Source organism: Pterocles gutturalis, unplaced genomic scaffold (assembly GCF_000699245.1).
Source record: "Pterocles gutturalis isolate BGI_N339 unplaced genomic scaffold, ASM69924v1 scaffold6835, whole genome shotgun sequence".
Lineage (NCBI taxonomy): Eukaryota > Metazoa > Chordata > Aves > Pterocliformes > Pteroclidae > Pterocles > Pterocles gutturalis.
The window spans coordinates 39,497-58,919 of record NW_010138117.1 but is presented as its reverse complement, the minus strand read 5'-3'; the positions used below and the strand labels follow the sequence as shown (position 1 = coordinate 58,919).

General features: G+C 34.9%; 1 protein-coding gene across 1 annotated transcript in view; it reads left to right on the top strand.

Moving 5' to 3' along the window:
• The first annotated feature begins 3,797 nt into the window (after window positions 1-3,797).
• Window positions 3,798-19,423, top strand: part of LOC104468642 (contactin-associated protein-like 4) — a 30,906-nt gene continuing 15,280 nt past the window's right edge. The window contains exons 1-5 of the mRNA XM_010082850.1: window positions 3,798-3,834; window positions 8,047-8,217; window positions 12,817-13,035; window positions 16,733-16,972; window positions 18,338-18,562. Of these exons, the coding sequence (XP_010081152.1) occupies window positions 3,798-3,834; window positions 8,047-8,217; window positions 12,817-13,035; window positions 16,733-16,972; window positions 18,338-18,562 (892 nt within the window). The remainder of the gene's footprint in view (window positions 3,835-8,046; window positions 8,218-12,816; window positions 13,036-16,732; window positions 16,973-18,337; window positions 18,563-19,423) is intronic.

Below are 19,423 nucleotides of genomic sequence, written 5' to 3'. Positions count from 1 at the left end.
TCTTATCACAACCCATGAGTCTCTTTTCCTTCACTGCTTTAATTGTTCTCCCGCATCCCCAGGAAGGGGGAGGATGAGCAAGCAGCTGTGTAGAAGTTGTTTGCTGCTAGCCATGTGGGTCAAAACCACACCACCCGCTTACAGCAGTATCAGCCCTGAGCTTAGACCAGGTCTCTCAGAGCTTTATTAAATTGGGGCTTGAAGCCTCCAAGGATGGAGAACAGACTGCTTCTCTGGGCAGTCTGCTCCACTGCTTGGCTGTCCTCACTGAGAATTTCTTTTTTACTTAGATCAAGCCTGAAGCTCTGTTGTTTAAACTTATACCCATCATCTTTGATACTTACACCTTACTCCAATGCATAGAGCTTGGCTCTGTCTTCTTGCTGATTTCGCTGTAGGTTTCAGGGGCTGCTGTCAGGTTCCCCACAAAGCTGAACCAGCCCTGGTCCTCAGCCTGAAGGGCACGAAAAGTGCTCCAGACCTGCACATCCTGGTGGGCTCCCCCATACTCACTCCTGTTTATCAGTATTTTTCCTGTACTGGAGGATGTAAAATTGGAGGCAGTATGTGGATGTCGTCTTACAAGTGTTGAGTAGAGAAGGATAACCACCTCCCTCAATTGACTGGCCATGCTTATACAGCCTGTGATGCAGCAGGCCTCTGTTGTGGTTAGGGACAATGAAACCAGGGACAATGATAGCAATGGAACAGAAGTATTTACAGCTCGTGCAGTCCTAATAAGTGTGGAGAATTTCAATTTCACTGCTCACCACATTCCCAGCTACTATTAGTTACATAACCTGACCCCAATTATCACAACTCTTAAAACATGGAAGCCAACTATCTTCCCCAGGTGAATCATTAAAACATACAGCTGGTTCTGACACCTATTGACCTTCCTGCCTTTATTTGATGTTTGCTTAGTCTGAGTGATTGAATTGCTGCAAAATTTCACTCTGATGTTAAATGATTATGGCATTTCTAGACAAGCTGCAATAGAACTCTAAAATATCATGAGGACAAGCAGAAGAAATCACAGTCTGAATGTCAGAGAAATATTTTTGTAATGTCAGACAACGTTATAGAATTTTACGTCAGAAAGAAGCAATTTGGGACTGAAATAATCTCAGTGAAAAGACCTTTCAGAATATAACTGTTAATGGCAATAATACAGCAAAAAACCTGAAAAGGAACACTCACTTTGATTGTTTAATAAGAGCAGTAATAATACAATTTTTCTCAGCCATTTACGTCACAAAGGTGTACTAAGGTATTAAGAGATGGCATGCTTTTAGGGGGGTAGGGACCAATAATGTGAGAAAAAAAATCCAGAATTTCTGAAGGAAAAATTAATGTAAAATCATAGAATTTTGACATAAAAACAAGGTGCAAGGTGTTGGGAAAAATGTTAATTGTATGAGAAGATATAATAAAATATATAAATATGAAGTATAGTTTCATAATATCTGTATCATATATTTATATCAAGTATACCATTGTCATGCTATATTATTCTATATATTTTATAGTATAATAATATCTAATATAGCACATATTATCTATAATAGATGATATATATAATATATATTTGTATTGTACTGACATATTAATATATGTTCTCATATACAGCATAATTGTGTTTTACATATTACAATAAATATTCTATTCTATTCTTTCAGTCATTGTACTGGAAATTGCTAACTGTGACTTAGTACAATTTTTTGCAATACTCTTTTTGTATTAGCAGTGGTTTTTAAAATGAAAATTTTCTGTAAAGTTCAGTTTTACAGAAAATTAAAAAAGCAATGGGTTGTAGTATTTTCTGAGTTCTACATGTTAAATTTCACACTAGAAAAAACTATGAAGTAAGTCTAAACTCTCTTGTAAGATTAACAATAACATATTAGTAGCACTTTGAAGCTGCAGGAAAGAAGAAGACTGTTATTAAGATTTTTTTTTTTTTTTAGTCTGAGGTTGCAGACATCCATGAGAGTTTAATTAAACACAATTTTAATGACATTTATTTTCTTCTGCACCTTGGGATAGGTGGAGAACAACACAACAAGAAAGATCCACTAGCAAATACCCATTTCTTGGAAGTGTTGTCAACAAGGAAAAAATATTTATTCTTGGATGCACAAGTGTGATTTGAATACTTCCCAGAGAGATTATTACTTATCTGCTTCTATCCCTCTCTAAAACTAAATTATACAATTCTGCTTCATAGGGAATATCCCTTTATTAAAACTTTTTTTTTTTTTTTTTCTCTTTCTGACAGACATAAATTCTTCAGAACAACTCTCTGGCATACCATATAAAAATGTGGAGGAGAAGGTTTATTTGCGATACACTTAGTGCTTTTTGTTAAATGATTCAGAGAAAGATCATAAGTTCTCATTGCATCAGTGTTCTATTCCTTGTAGGACATCTACTTAGAGATAAAAATAATTGTTTATGCCCACAGCAAAATAAAGTAGACACGTAAACAGTTCCTTGAATTGAATTGCCATAAACTATGCACTCCCTTGACTAATTTTCCAAGTTAGAGTTACTTTTTTAGGTACTTCTCAGCAATCATGCATCGTAACTCAAATAGAGTCGGGCAGAAGTTGCCCATTCTTCATTTCACAGTTTTTATTTTCAGTCTTTTATTTAATGTTGCATTACTGTACTTGGTTTCTTTATGTTAGCTTTTATGGATTGACTCGCTTCAGTGGAGTGGGCTACTTATAGAAAACCAAACCATATTTGCTGAGACAAAGCAGAAAAGAGTGACCTAAAATAAGAAAAATAATAGCAAAGGCAACACCAGTGTAGTTATTTTTATGTATAGCATTCAATTAATATATTAATGATTTTTTCCAGCATTTATGATAGAGTTAACTACCTATATTTCTAAGATACTAAAATACAATGAAAGTAGTAATTGTATTCTAGAAGAACAGGGCCATTTAGAGAAATTAGCCCATAGGATATGGTGACTCTCAAATCCATACATATGAAAGCACTCACCCTTTTCTGTCACCTTTAAAATATATTAGTGATTCACTTCTATATTCCCTTTTCTTCTGTACAATATAATATGTCTAATAAATTGCATGCCAGCGCTGCTGGTATCAGATTGAAAAATGTATCTAAATATAATGAAAGTTAAGATTCAAATTGACCTATGTTGACTGAGTAGGTTAACAGGAAAGATTTCGAAGTATATGAGGACAAAAGAAACTTTTGGGCCATTAATAGATAGAAATTCTATGTTTTTCGTAAAAAAGAAAGAGTCATCTCCATTATTTTTTGTCATTTTGCAAGAAAAAGATATTGATTAAAACCTAATAAAGAGATTCAGTTAGTAGACTTTTTAAAAAATTACACCATTCCAATTTTTATTGTTGTTTTCTTTGCAAGAACTGACTGGAAATACTACAATTTATTAATATGAAATTCCAATAGGTATTAGAACATATAAACTGAAAGAAAGCTAGTATGCCAACATTAAGTATAATAAAAGGGTAATTATAATCTGTAAGCATCAGACTCATTCTTGGCCCAAAACCAAAGAAAAACGAAGTGATGATATAGGTCTTAATTGATTAAAACATAATATAAGGGTAGTGTGATGAAATGTGGAGACAGTATATAATTCAGAATGACTTTATATAAAGTAAATTTGGCCAAACTTTTGAGGGACTTCAGTACTGGTAAAAACAATACTCGTGAGGTGAGATACTTGTAGTCTAGTAAGATATTTAATGGTGTGTCACATACTTGGTTGAATAATAAAAAAAAAAGAAACAGAAATGTACAAAATCAACTGCAAAATCATAGTACAAGCAGGTAAGTGCAAGTGGGTAATCTATTTAATGTAAGTTCTCTGTTTGATATTTAAACAAAATAAACCCTAGTGTGAGCTTTACGTATAATACTTTATTTAGAAATTATCTGTGTTAACTGTGATATCTTAATTAAAGCAAAACAGTAAATTTCTAAGTTTAGACAAAAAAAGATCTGTTTCACCTGTCTGCAGTAGCCTGAGAAATCAGTGCATGTCTTTGACTGTTAATAATAGAAGTATCTATATACTGAGTGTTCACTTCTTCCTCTTATTTGGCTTTACAATATTAGTTTATTTTTGTCCTAACCTCAATCTAATCAACATTATTTTGATCCTCTTCACTGTTTCCTGTTTAATCAAGAAATTTAATAGAAGTCTGTGATTACAGTTTTATCCTATATAAAAAGAACTCAAGGTTAAATGATTGCATTAAAGAAGTTAAAAGATGCGTTTTTTAGTGAAAGCTTCTTAAGCTTAATTGCTTTGTTTAAGTCAGCCAAAATCTGAGGTGATATGCTGAACTTAAACAGAGTTTCACAGAGTAAGAACATTCCAATAATGTTCTTGAAAGAGGGAGAGGAAATAAGAAAAATATCTAGTGGCCAGGATTTTAAGTTAGGCCAAAGAGCTGAGTATGTGTGCATATAAAAATGTATGCACAAACTGACCATAAGAGCATTTGTGGATTTTCCGTAAATGGACAATTTTTATTTTAATTGATTGAATATTTTTCTTAGAATAAATGTTCTTCTGCAAAAGAGAATTGATTCAGGGAATTTATAGAGTCTGTGGCATATCAGAGGTCAAAGTAGATCACAGTTTTCCCTTGTGGTCTTTTAATCTATGACTCTTATAATAAGCTGCAATGTAGTGTGGCTGGCAGTAGAGATACAGATGGGACAGCTGAACTCCACAAATTCTCAGAGGCAAACAGTTGCCAGCTGCTCAGACTTCATAACATTAGGAGGATTGCTTTAGAAGAAGCAATTTGCACACTGCTCGTAATTTTGGCCTCCTCTCTGCTGTGCTAGATGAAGGGAAATTTTTGCATGTAGCAAAACTGACAGAAGTATCATGCAAATATTGAAAGAAATAGATGTAACTAAAGCATATAATAGGTAGTGATGATTTTCCTGCTTGGTTTTGCATAGGAATAAATTGAAAAACCCCTCCCCCTGCCCCTTACACACACCCCCCAAAAAACCAAACCAAAACTCAAAACAAACAAAGAAACCAAAACATTAAGATACAAATAATAGATGATCACATAATTTAAAGACCACTTTAAGTGGCCAACTCGGGAGGAGCAGACCAAAGACAATAGGCAAAATCCTGTTGTAATCTACTGGTAGTTTAACTAAGACCAGATAACCCAGTAGTGCAGATAAAACAGGCTAATAGGATCTATAATCTACAGTGAGAATGCTTTCTACAGTATTAACCTTCTACATTACTATTACAGTGCACTTGTAATCTGATTACAGTGACATTCCAGTGAAATTCAAAGATCCTGTACATGTAACAGAGACCAGAAGCTGGCTCTTACAGAGAACACTCTCTGCTGGAAGCTCTCTCGGTACCTTTCAAGTGTTACACTAAATCCCCTTCAAGAAGGGAAAGACATAAGGCACATTAAATGTCATCTTCACAAAGACTACAGTTGCTTTGCGAACACAACTAGCACGTCCAGATTTAACAGCAGTGTGCCTTAGCTGCATCAATCTGTATGACGTGTAGTATTTTGTGTGTCATGTCAATTAGAGATTTGATTTCTTTGGGAAAGAGGGAAGGCTAGTAAAAAAAAAAAGTACGGTATATACTGTTTGGCAACATAGGATCTTTATTTTCTCTGCCTCAGCATTCACTATTCCTTCTGGAGCTTCACACTGGAAGAATGAATGATTCAACACTTAGAGATATCACAAAGAATTGATACAAATAACAAACAGATTTGTTTTGATTAAAAACTTGAAGGGTGCTACAATTTGCAATTGCACAGTTGTTTTGAGAGTCACTTTTATTATCTTTGCGACATTGAAATGCCTAACTTATCTGTCTTGTTCTCATTTGTCCCTTTTTTCTCTTTGCAATTTCAAGTTGGTAAAACTAGTTGATATATGAAAAATGAAAGTAATTTTTGCAAAATAAATATGCTGCTGTTTTATTTATAGCAAACAGGATCTTGTTTTTTGACTCATAGGAAGACTGAAGTGTTACTACTCAGATAAAGTGCTAAACATTATTTGATTTTCTAACTATATGGTGTTTGGCAGTTTCAGAACACTGAATAGGAGACTGTGAGCCAGGTATGTTAAACTGAAGAAATTATTTTCCCGCCCTGATTTACAGCAGTGTAAGACACTTTGTAATATACTTTTGCTAGATCTGTATTTAACCTGCTTTGTTACAGTAGTTTAACATTCGTAAATCACACAGTTTTCAGAGCTGAGAAAAAGAACAACTAGATTAGCGAAGACAGGAAATTAAGAGAGGAAGAATAAAACTTCTTATCTGTGCCCTCCCTGAAGGACTTCATTCTGATTTACAAAGATCATTCAAATGCTTCATTGAAGCTAATTGTGTCATTACTCTGCTGGACTGTTACTGTTTCTATTGTCTCTCTTCTAATCACTAGAGATCTTTTACCAATTTAGTATAAATTACTAGTATTAAACTTCCCATTGTGTTTGAATTACTGGTAAGAGCCAGCCCATTGTTTTTCAAATAGCTGTTATATACTTGACTCATAACTGTCGTAAAGTTTGCTCTGTGGGTGCCATAACCTGAAACAGTGGAGGAACACAGGATTAAAATTTATTCCAGTGTGTAAGGCCACTGCCTTCGGCTGACAGCACTTTGCAGAGGAAGATAACTCCAAGGAGCCCATCAGGCAGCACAGGAGAGTGAGGTGCAAAGCCATGCTTTCCTCTCCCAGCCTAAGCCATCTGTTCACAGCTCTGCCCTACCACGTAAAAGTTGTCCTGATAGCTGCTCTAACTTGTGATTGCTGGCAGTGCTCCCAAGTGGCAAATGTCACAGCAAGCAATTGCCAGAATATGTATGAATATCCTGCCATGCTGCTTTTCTAGGTGTGGGATCTCAACCCTGATTAAAACTCTGCTAAAAAGTCAGGAGGAACAAGTGAATGGACTTTGATTTCACTTCACTGCGCTGTGGACCAGGCCTCTGTGTACACTGTATCAAGGAGTCTGATTTTGCAGACAAGAGAGAAATTTGCAAATTTTTTTTCTCCCCCCTCCACTAAAAACAAGAGAGTGCCTGGAACAAAAATCATAGTTTTCCATAGTATTTAGACCCAGATCACAGCATTATCAGGAGAATGTGTGATAGCCTTATTCAATTAGGTCAGAAGGTATTGAATGCCTTATTTGATTTAGAAAGCAATATAGCTTAGTAAAGAACTACAAATACATCTGTAAGAATTCAGGAATAGTAACAAGGTACTTCTAGTTAAACACCATAAATGCAGATCATGTTTTTATTAGAAGAGGGTGTTATTAGAGATTTTACATAAGCTTTTTAATCATTGAGAACAAAATCTAACAAATTAAGATTAAATGCCAGTTTAAAGAAAAATCAAACCAGCAAAATCTGTGTTTGATCTTGTAACCTTTTTTTGAGTGAAACTGACTTATATTGGATTTATCATGTAAGTAAGAATGCTTATGAGTTCCTAAAATGCAGCCAACTAAACGTACCTTATTCCTTCCACAGTAATTACTGGGACCTGTATCCTGCCTTCTTTGTGATATCTGGTAAAACTTCTCTGGACTACAACACCACTTTTTTCCTTGTTACATGAGAAATATACATAACAACTGTCACAGTTATAGTTTGTGCTAGCTAATGTAGGTATACTACTTAATTCAAAGCTGCTATGTTTGTTTACTTCAGAAAAGGATAAATCAGGCACTAGCTGGACTGTCTGGCTGAGATACCAGGTGTTAATTGGCTTTTGGTTGTCTGAACTGAGCACCTCAACTACACTTGCCGAAACATTTTTGTGTTTCTCCAAGAACCTCACTTTTTGTTTTTTAGACTAAATAGGAGGCTTCTGTGGAAATTAGACTCTCTGAACATTGCAACCCCTTTCCAGACCTGCGCTCTTTGCTTCGTATAATTGGTTATAAACTTATACTGTCAATTTTAGATAGCACTGTATCTATCACTTAATATTTCATTTTGACAACCAGGACCATTTTGGAATTCAGCGTCCTTCAACACAGAGACGTCCTACCTGCATTTCCCCACCTTCTATGGAGAGCTCAGCGCAGATGTCTCATTTTTTTTTAAAACTACTGCTTCCTCAGGAGTGTTTTTAGAAAATCTGGGAATTCAAGACTTCATAAGGATAGAGTTATACTGTAAGTAACATGAATGATGGTTCAGTTCAGTTGGACTAAATTAAAATTAAATGGGGAGTATTTGAAAACTGTTCTCTAGCTTTATTGGTATTACTACTGCTATTGGCCCTTCATCTTTCCCCCAGAAATTCCATCACTGAGACTGTACAAATATCCATTCAAAGATAATTTCTGCCCCAGAGGGCTTTTAATCTAAGAGCGCAGCAACCAGCCCCTGACTGTTCAGTCTTTCCCTTGCTCACTGCATCCCTGCCACCAGATTCTATCCCTTCAGATTTTAAGTCCAGGCATTACATGTGGCTGCTGGAAGGTTCACAGAGTCTGTGACTCAGACCTTCTGTGGCACAGTATCCTAGCTTAGTCACACTTTCTCATACCTTTTTTTTTTTCTAATTTTATTTGTACATACCCAACAAGTCTTTAGACTTATACAAACAATTTTTTATTGCACACAGAAAATTAAACATCTCAATAAATTCAGTAGGAACACTAATGTAGAATGAATGCTATGTCTTAGCTGACTCAATGTTTTATTCTTATATTGTTCATTATTAAAAGGGAGACTATTTAAAAGGATGAAATATTGTTTCAAAAAGCTTTTGGATTAATTTGAAATGGCACATCAATTAAGAAGCCTTACACTTGACAGGTGCCTTTGAGAGTTCTTTAGAATTTTTAATTTAGGTTTAGGCAGTTCCTCATTCTTTCACAAATGCATTGTGTTGTCACACTCAAGTATTTTCCAGTGAAGAGTACAAAAAATTATATATATATGTACATCCTATAATGCAAAATAATATTATAGAAATGTTAGAGCATTTTTATTAGAAAATAAAATTTTATACCTACTTTTTTTTGACAATGTTAATTTCATAGGTTATTGAAACAAACAGGAAAACACCTACTGTTTTCTTCTGTAGGCAGTTTAATTATAGAATATTGCATAATGCTTAGTCAGTTTGGTTTGCGTGATCTCAAACTGTAGTGTTATATTTGGAAGATACCCTGTTTTCAACAGTGTTTTTGCCGTGTGTATCAAGAGTGTGAACTGCCTTCTGTTAAAGTTCTGTGAACATGTGAAAACACAGTAGCATTATAACCTCAGTGTCATGTAATACAGAAAATGTACTGATTCAGCACTTCAGTGGAGAACCTCTGAAGTAATTATGATTTTCTTGTGCGATAAGTTATTTTCCATTTTCAAAATAAACAGTTAAAGCATGGAACATTAAAGGAATCCTTCTGAGAACTAGATTTATTCAGACAGTTGGCAGAAGATCATAACTCTTCAGAATAATAATATGTAGACAAACTCATGTCACTTGTGCCATTCATTCATAAACATCGAAACTACTGTATACTTATGGGTTTTATGTGACTTGTAACTAGTGAGGAATGAGAGAAAGTGAAAGGCAGAATTGGTCAATCTTTTCAGCATTTAAAAAACAAATTTTGTCTCGTTGTGTAATGTACAGATATTTCATCACTTCCAGAAACATCCTAATTTGTTGAACAGACAGACCTATTCTTTTTTGTACATCATAGGTAGATTTGTTTGTGGTGGAGCTGGAACTGTGTGTTTGCACTGAGGGCACTATTGGCCAGAAATGAGCAATGTTACTTTCCATCACAACTACCTCTCTCTCAAAAAAAAAAAAAAAAAATCACCTTGAACATTTTTATTGTAGAGGATTATTTACATTTCATCATCATATATTCTTTTATAATAAATGTGAATTATTTTCAAATAAATATGAATGTAAATGACCAACCTACACTTGATATTCCCTTTATAGTCATACATAAGTCAATGTCTTTTCTTGATTTGTGCAATGATCCCTTTTTTTACAGAATTATAAAAAACTCTAGCCTATGAATTTTTGTCTGAGTTCCTGTAATCTTCTGCAGAAGTAGTGTTTGAAAGCAACAAGGCTGATTCAAATCTGAATAGTATTCTTTATTAAGTATTTATGTGACTACAGGTTATGTCCTCTAACTGAAAGTCTGAGTAACTTTTATACTATTTGAGTGCTCACTGAAGCATTATTTCCTATTTAAAAGCAGTAAATTTAAAAAAGTAGAAATGTAAAAAAAAAATAAAGTATACATTTAAAGAAATACATAGTAGTTTTGGGAACACTATGATATACTCATTTGGAGGGTCTGCTGTGGTTGCTTTGGAAATAGTTCTGAGGAGTCCAATATGCAGCTGCTGTTGGCCTTCATTGGCCCAAATTCACAACTTACTGTCCAGGTTGAGTGGAATTTAATAGTTTCCTTTATAGAAAATGCCTGGGTTTTGTATTCTGCAGCTGATCACTTGGTAATCACTTTCTGCTTCTATATGTGATGTTCAACCTCGATATGCTGATTGGTTCTTGATGACTGTGCTTTCTGTTAGTCATTTTAGCCATGGCTAGCCACTGACCACTCTCCATGATTACCATCAACTGCATCTTCCGCTCCACTTTGCCAATCTATAGCTGTGCTCTGCCTATGTTTGAATACATTAGGGCCACAGGAATCCCTGCAATGTTTGGGAAGTTTTGGAGTAACACCAAGGTAGGTAGGACCCACAAAGTATTTTTGCACCAGAAGATAACTCCTGGATGTACCACCCCCTGCTGCCCAGGAAATTATCAAAGTGCTCTTTGTGTTGGTCCTTTTTTGCAAGAGGACAAATTTTAGAACTCAGTCAGCATCTCTGCACGTCCTGTGGCATACCTTCCACAGGTGGTTCAACAACTGTGTTTACAAATGCCAAATTTCTTCCAAACTTGCAGTATAGGTGGTTGTAGCAGAATTATTAAAAAATATTACAGAATGCTAACACTATGTTTTTCAGTTTTTCTGACATATTCTGGTCAGTCTTCAGACACTCCAGAGGATAACCATATGGTCATCCTCACCATCTGGGTCTTCATCTCTGGAACTTCTGTGATTGGTTCCCTTTTTTCAAGATTATGTTACTTTTTTAACGGTACTAACATAATTCATTATTTCAGTGGCTATTTCAAAATCTTTATTATGTATTTTCTTTCCTTTATATTCTAAACAGTAACGTTATTTATCAGATATGTCATTCTGATATGGTATTTAATAGGCACATTCAGTGAGTTCAAAGCAGAATTTGTGTTTTCAGGCTTCACTCCAACAGTATCCAGAGGATTACAAAGACCTCCCTACAGAAGGTAACATTCAGCAGAAATTCTCTTTACCTGGTCACATGGAGTTTCTGTTGCTTTTGTTCTCCTACTGTGTGGTTGTTGTTTTGTTTTATTTTTTTTTTTACCTTTGCCCCTCAGTAAGGGAAGACTGAGCTCTCAAATTGTCCAAATGAAGCAAATTTATCCTAAAATTCATTTTACTAAGGAGCTGGTTTTAGACATTTCAATTTAGTTATTTCTTATTATTGTATAAAACACTGTTGATTTTTAAGCAGAAGAGATTATTTATTACAAAAGGTGTTCTGTTTAAAAATTGACAGCACATTATGCCTTATTTTATTTGGAAATGCTTTATGTATTTGTCATTTTACTTTTCTCTCTCAGGTTCGACTGTATGAGAAAAATACTTTATAACAACCAGATTCAGGGTTTAAGGGATTGCAAGCATGTGGCATTACTCAGTCTAAAGGTTGGCCAAAGTGGACCTAAATGTTGTAAAAAGTCTAATGTACCTTTAAAAAGTGCAAAGCAAGTAAAAATACATAATTGAAATATTTTTAATAGAGAAAATTAATCTTTGAAAATGTTGTTTGAAGCTGATTTATTTCCCTTGACTGCTTCTAATTGTTTTGCTTTTCTCTCAGAGTTCAGTGACATTAATGGGAACCTTTCTGTTGGATTCATGGAATCTTCTCAGACTTTTAGTTCTTTAATCAAATCCTTAATAATTCAAAATGCTGTTAATCCCTTGTTTAGGGATTACTTATTTTCATATATGGTTGCCCTCGAATATGTGAAAAAAAGAGTTTCAGAGAGAATATTTGTAATTTTTCAGTTTCTGGCATATTCCTCACCTTATTATTTTGACTTGCAAAGATCGAGTTATGATTTTTCTAAGCAAAATATAAAACCATTTAATGTGCCAGTTGCTTAGGGAATGACTCAATTTAATTCACCATATACATAGTCTTATAAACTGCATCAAAATTTGCCCTTTGATATTTGTAGATGTTGTCTGAATAAATAACAAAAACATATAGACAGAAGAAGATGCTGATTCAGTTATAGTGATGATAATTTAAATATAGTTAAAAATGGTAGTCCGTTAATATGTTAGCAAGAGATGCTTTTTATCCAAACTGAAAAATAACAAAGGTAGCACTTTTCACTGTTTCTGACTACCATGCTCTCTAGGAGTCCACAAACAGTTTGATTTCCATGCTGTTGACAAATCATTGTTCTCACTCAGTGAGCGTGAAGAATGAACTTTGAGGATAGGCCTCCTAAAGTAAACTTTTCCCCTATAACAATCAGTCTTATTCTATGAGAATAAGGCTAGACCTTGAGGTAACTTCTTATGCTACTTAATGATTTTGTGACCCAATTAACAATTAAATAATTTAAATGTCCTTTATTCTTGTCCTCTTTCTAGCTCCATCTGAGGTGATTTTTTCATTCGATGTTGGAAATGGACCTAGTGAAGTTACAGTGAAATCACCTATTTCCTTAAATGACAACCAATGGCATTATGTGAAGGCTGAGCGGAACATCAAAGAAGCATCCTTACAAGTTGATCAACTTCCTCAAAGGTTTCACAGTGCTCCACCTGATGGGCATATTCGCTTGCAGCTCAACAGCCAGCTTTTTGTAGGTAGGCACTCATTTTCCAGAATCTTTCCAAGCTATCATCATGAAAACATTAAAAGAAAAGAAAAAGAAAAAAAAAAAAAAAAAAAAGATGGCAATTGGGTCTTTTGAAAACAGTTTGTATGATGAGATGAAAACCTTTGTGAAAATCCATGGAGATGTAGCTCTGTTGTGAGATTACAAATTCAGTGCTTTAGCTTGCAATTAGTGCTGGATAGGATTTCAACCAGTTTTCTTCTTTTGAGGTTTGTTTGAAGAACAACTAAAGGATTTCCAGTTGCACCATTTTTTGAGAGGATGCCATCTGACGAAGGAAAATGATTTATTTTTGTAATTTCGAGGAAATTTTGTTGTATCTATTCATTCACAACTTCTCAGGTTGCCCAGAAAAGTTGTTAGTGCCCTATCATTGTAAGAGTTTAAGGTCATCTTGGATGGGGCTTTGACCAACCTGATCTAACTAAAGATGGCCCTGTCTGTGGCAGGGGGGGTGGACTAGATGATCTTTAAAGGTCCCTTCCAACCCAAACCACACTGTGATCTACTCCTCTGACCTTTGCTAACACACTTAAGGAAATAATCAGACTGTGTTTACTCAGTATTGGAAAAAAAGAAAAAGGGACTATTCTTGTGTTTCGCACAACCAGGAAAAATCCATATCTACAGTTGGTTCTGTCTAAACTGTAGAACCTTCAAAGGAAGAAGTTTACCTGAGTATTCCTGCTTTTGTGTTTTAGTAAATATGACATTAATATCTTTAGGTAAAACACAGGAAAAGCAGAACTGGAGCAACAAAAACTAATGTTTATTTAGGTATTCCATAGAGCTGTGTAGAGCTGTCTTATGCACTGATAGTGTTCTTACTCTAATGTTGCCATATTATGAATTTATAAGTTTCTGGTGTATAATTGTGGTATACAATATAACAGCATGTAATTCTGCCCTACCTTTAAACAGATCTTAATCTACATCCTCTGTGAGGCACATCATACTAAATGAATATATGTTTTATTTGCAGTGTTTTGGGGAGGAGTGTGACTAAGGGGAATGGTGTTCTGAAACTTTAGCTACAGAAACAGTGAATCGTTAGGAAAAAATTAAATGTCAAGGGAACCCTTGTATGCTGGAATTAGAATTCTGACCTGTGCCTCAAAAAGCATCAAGGATAGAAGGTGGAGACTTGAAGAATCTTATATTTTGATTAAAAGCATGGAGAGGGTTTGTATAATAAAGAAAATATCGGAGATATTAGCTATAGTGTAGTTAGGAGAAGTCTTAAAATTAGTTTATGTTCACAGTAAAGGACTAGAACTATTAATGGAAGGACTAGGAGATTTCTGTTTATCATACTGCAATAAATTATGTTGCTGTCCTCTGACTTGTCTTGACACATAATTGCTATTGTATGAAGAGTTGAATTTGCAAGGTTTGACCTGTGAAGCAAAACTAAGAAATGGTCTAATTCTATAGGTTGTTATGGTAATATCAAGTTTAAACTGTTTTCTAATTATTTTGAAAATCAATTGATCTCTATTTCTTTTAACCCTCCTCCCAAACAATCTAATACTGTACTAACCTTTATTGACTATTGCACTTTCTGACTTTTTTTATGAAACAATTGGCCTTTGAATAGAGTGATTTTTTCTATCAAATAATTTAACGAATTCTATAAAATTTATATACATGAATCTCCTGTCTGGAGCTGACAGTTTAAAAACTGTTTTTACTTATTTACAAGCAAGCTTGTTTTCTTCTGATAATATTCAGGTGAATAATTATATTAGAAAAATGATTCTGTTGTTTTGCTTCGGTGTTGTGCGGTTTTTTGCTCTCTGAAAATTCTTGAAGATCCTGAGGGTAAAATGGAATAACGTTCACCATAGTACTGTGTACCTGGAAGCCCCTAATGAGTTTGTACAATTATTTTGAATTAATTTGGGGCAGAACTCATTAAAATGGTGTTTTTTTAATTTTATTCAATGAAAACAGTGTTTTTGAAGTGTGACATGACAAATGATAGCGATTCATTTGAATCATTTGTGCCACTCACTTCCTGTATTTAAATTGTGAACATTTCTATGACTGCAGCAAGTTTTTTTGGATAATTTGTTTCTGCAACTGTGATATTGTCATGTTGACCAATATAGTGTCTGGTTTATTTTGTGTTTGAGTGAAACCAGTCTTTTGGATAACGTAACTTTTTATCACTCACAACTATTTATAAAATATTTTAATCTCTTCAATTAAATGTAGTTTTATTCAGTGGAGGAAGTAATGAGACTTACTGTTTGTCCACTTCCACTGACAGTGCACTGGTACAGATTCAGATGTCCGCTCAGGCCAGTGATAGAATCTAGAGAAAAATGAAACATACAGTGTCCTAAGAATGACATTAGCAGAGGCACTCTTTACTTAAATGTCATTTTATATACCTAGTACCTGCCATAGTCAACCATCAGTCAGTAACTAACATACTAGGACAGTGATTTCTTCAGGCTAAAACACTCTGTCTTTACTTCTTTGATGTATATATTCTGTTTTTCCAAAGAAGCCAGAAGAAGAACTAAAGCATAAAGTTGCCATTAAAATGCTCATTTTAGCAGAGATAACATAAATTATTCATATTGATAGGCAGTTATGCGCCATTATATCTGTAAATAACAACAGTTATGTCAAGATTTTCAAACTAACACCAGGAATTTTACAAAGTAAATAGAGAAGGATGAAATAGAGAAGGTGAAAGAAATAGAGAAGGATGAAAATGGATCATCACATGGAAACATTTAACCAAAAGTTAATTGTAAATGCATGAGAATTATAGTTGGTAAACTTACGTATTGTGGAGTGTTTTCTGGTGTTACTCTTTAAAAGAGAACAAATGGCAGGAAATATCAGAGTAAGTCATGCAACAAATGATAAGAGAGATGGTATGTAGATTGCACACTTTGCTAAGCAGTCAGGATGAATGAAAATGTAGCTGTCACAAAGTGTGCTAAAAATAAACAACAGTGAAAAAAATGAAGCAAAAATTATTGTTAGCCTTAGGATTGCCCTGTATCTTTATCACATATGCTTGTGGTTGGGTGCATCCTGACTGGTATTCCTCTGTAGTGAGGTGGATAAACCTTCCTGTTACTCAGGAGCGGACAAAGCTTTCAATATGGGACAAAATATTTCAGGCCAGACATCAACAGTGGGATGTTATGATTGCTTGATCAGTCAGCAGGACCTTGAAAGAGTAAAACTCTACAGCTCATGACTTTCCCATCTCCTTTTTTCCTTTTATTTTTCCTTTTCTTCATCTCCTTTTTTTTGTGTGTGTGTGTCTTTTTTCCCCTCTCCTCTCCTCTCCTCTCCTCTCCTCTCCTCCTCTCCTCTCCTTCTTTAAAAAAGAAAAAAAAAAGAGAAAACCACCTAATTTCTTGATCTCACTCCTTTTTGAGGTAATAGAATTATGCGTCATTGCTTGGTATTTCACTGTGAGGAATCCACGTTTCCCATTAAAAACTTCAAAGGTTCACCATAATTCTTTGACCAAAAATAAATCAGATATGCTTTTAAAGTTATTTATAAATATTTTCACATGCATAGGCTTGTATCTTAGAAATTCATAACAGACTGCTCAGGAGCTGTGAAACATAAAGAGGTTTTTGCACATCAGTTCTTTTAAATTTTTAAAAGCTCATGTGAATTTATTTCAGGTGGGACAGCATCGAGGCAGAAAGGATTTTTGGGATGCATTCGTTCATTACAGTTGAATGGAATAGCCCTTGACCTGGAAGAGAGAGCAAAGATAACACCAGGAGTTGAACCAGGCTGTCCTGGACATTGTAGCAGCTATGGTAACTTGTGTCACAACGGTGGAAAATGTAAAGAGAAATACAGTGGATTCTCCTGTGACTGCACTTTCTCTGCCTATGCTGGGCCATTCTGTAAGAAAGGCAAGCATGTCTTTTAGCTTTATCAGTTACTGAACACAGGACAATACAGTCCAGAACAAGATCTTTACAGTCCTTTAAAGATATGTTTAAATGTTTGCAAAATATTTATGCTTTACTTAATCTAGAGAAACACTCAACTGATTTTTTTTCTGTCTTTCAAGTCTTAATCTCAAAACTAAAACTAAATTTGGAAAACAAACCAAGAAGCAGAAGAACCTTATACTTCTTTTTACTGTAAGAAGATAGTGAGATCATCAGGAACAGGACTGAGCTCATATTTTCAACCATTTTGAAGGAGTTCTTGGGTGATAGTGTCCTACCGGTGGATGATCACAAGTGGTCAAGTTTGAATTTTAAGAAAGGAATTTGATCTAGAACTTTTGGTATTTACACATAATTCTGATCTGCAAAAAAATTACTTGCTTCATGTATTAAATACATTCTGCAAAGCACTCAGTGGCTTAAATACCATAACTCCATGTTGTTCTAAATTAGTGAGCACAAGATCTGACAAAAAAACTATTGTCATCACAAGAATAAAGAACTTGTGTGAACTCGTTCCACACCTGTAGCTGTGGACCTAATGTAGTTGAGTGAGGAATGATACTTTCCTCCTGCCCTGCAAACAGCAGAAGAAATTAATCGTCACGCTTGGTGTTTATTATTCTGCAGAGGCAGATTGGCTCCTGTTGCTGAAAGTGGGGGATGACCTACAGTAATAACATTCAGTCACGTTCTGTCAAAGATACTGAGGCAGATTACAGAAACTTCCAGAAATTTTCTGAAGCATGGAGTTTATAGGTGAAAATAGCATAGTCTAAGACAGTTGTAGCAGAAAATGTCTGTGAGATACCACAAAGATAAAGAAGCCTTCTGTGAGTGATTTATCTATAAGAAGACCATAACCCAGTTTGTATTCTCCTTTTCTTTCTCCCACATGACAAGTCTCTTCCCACATGTGTTTCAGGTGTGGCCAAGTCCAATCAATATGTTAGGATTCAATCTGCTGCACCCATTTCTCTATAGGAGCACTATACATACAATATGGGACATATTGGGCTGGAGGACATGAATAAAAAGGAAAAAGCAGAAAGCATGTTTAAAACTAGACAAAAAGAAGCACTTCATGCAACAGATATTTAGGACACATGTCTAACTGGGCTTTTGCTCTAGCCCAGGTTTGGTCTTATTTTTTTCTATGGTTCTAATTGCTAGTTCCATTTGTATTTCTTTTTCATCTTTATCAGAATAGTTTAAAATGCATTTTATTTTGTTCTGTGGCAGAAATTTTTTATTTTTTTTTTAAAAAAAAGCTTTAGTCTTGTTTTGGATGATATTAAAAAACTGTATTACTTTTTGTTTCAGAGGTCTCTGCCTATTTTGGGACTGGCACTTCTGTGACATACAATTTCCAAGAATACTACATGTTAGCTAAAAATTCCAGTTCTCATGCTTCTTCTTTCTACGCTGACATGACACTGAACAGGGAAGCAATTACATTTGCCTTCCGAACAACACGGACACCGAGCTTACTGTTTTATGTCAGCTCCTTCTACAAGGAATACCTCTCAGTCATTCTCACCAGAAATGGTGAGTGTTCAGATAAACTGTCTGGAAATACTAATGAATGTTATAGCTGCCAACTCAGACTCCCAGACCTAAACCACAAACTAAACGCTGTCCTTGTTGTTGCTTTAAATGGTATATTTATTTTTCATCTGCACCAAGCAATGTTTTTGACATGAAAAACATTCTTCTTACTGTAATTTCAGCTCTTACTACTGTTTTCTTTTCATCATGTTGGCAAAAATACGTACTTCTGGACATGCTGTAGAAATGCAATAAAGTATCTCAATTTCTTTTTTAAGTTTTGAAATGAAACTCAAAATGTGTCTGATCTGTCTGCTACTTGTGCAGCAAGTTGCCATGGGAATTGCCATTCTTATGATAAACAATGAAATAAACTAATTTTTGAAGGTGCGTTACCTATTTTCCGAATTAATCAGAGGTCATTTCATTCAACTAATTTTATAAGCTACTTACATACCTGTGAAAATGCACATAATGTAGTTGATGTTTCAGTTTAAACTGAATATTAAATTAGTTGGAGCTTTCTTTTCCATTCTTTGTTCTACATAGATATATATATATATTTAAATTAAAAAACCCCATAGACAGAGTTGAATCTCTGGGTTTATCAAAGACTCTTTGCAGTCACTTGGTTCTGTGCTCAAAGAAGGTTCTGTGCTTTCCTGGATGCAGATTTGGATGTAGAATAACTGTAGTATCTTCCCCATCATGTGAGGTTGAACACATTTTACTCACGACTGGCCTGGGTCTGGCCCGGACCTTGCTTCCCAAAAAATGAGTAGAAAGTTGTAGCCCGTCTACGGCTGTGAGGGAACATCTGACAAGGAAACTACGCTGCTCCTGTGTTCTGCTGGGAAAGAG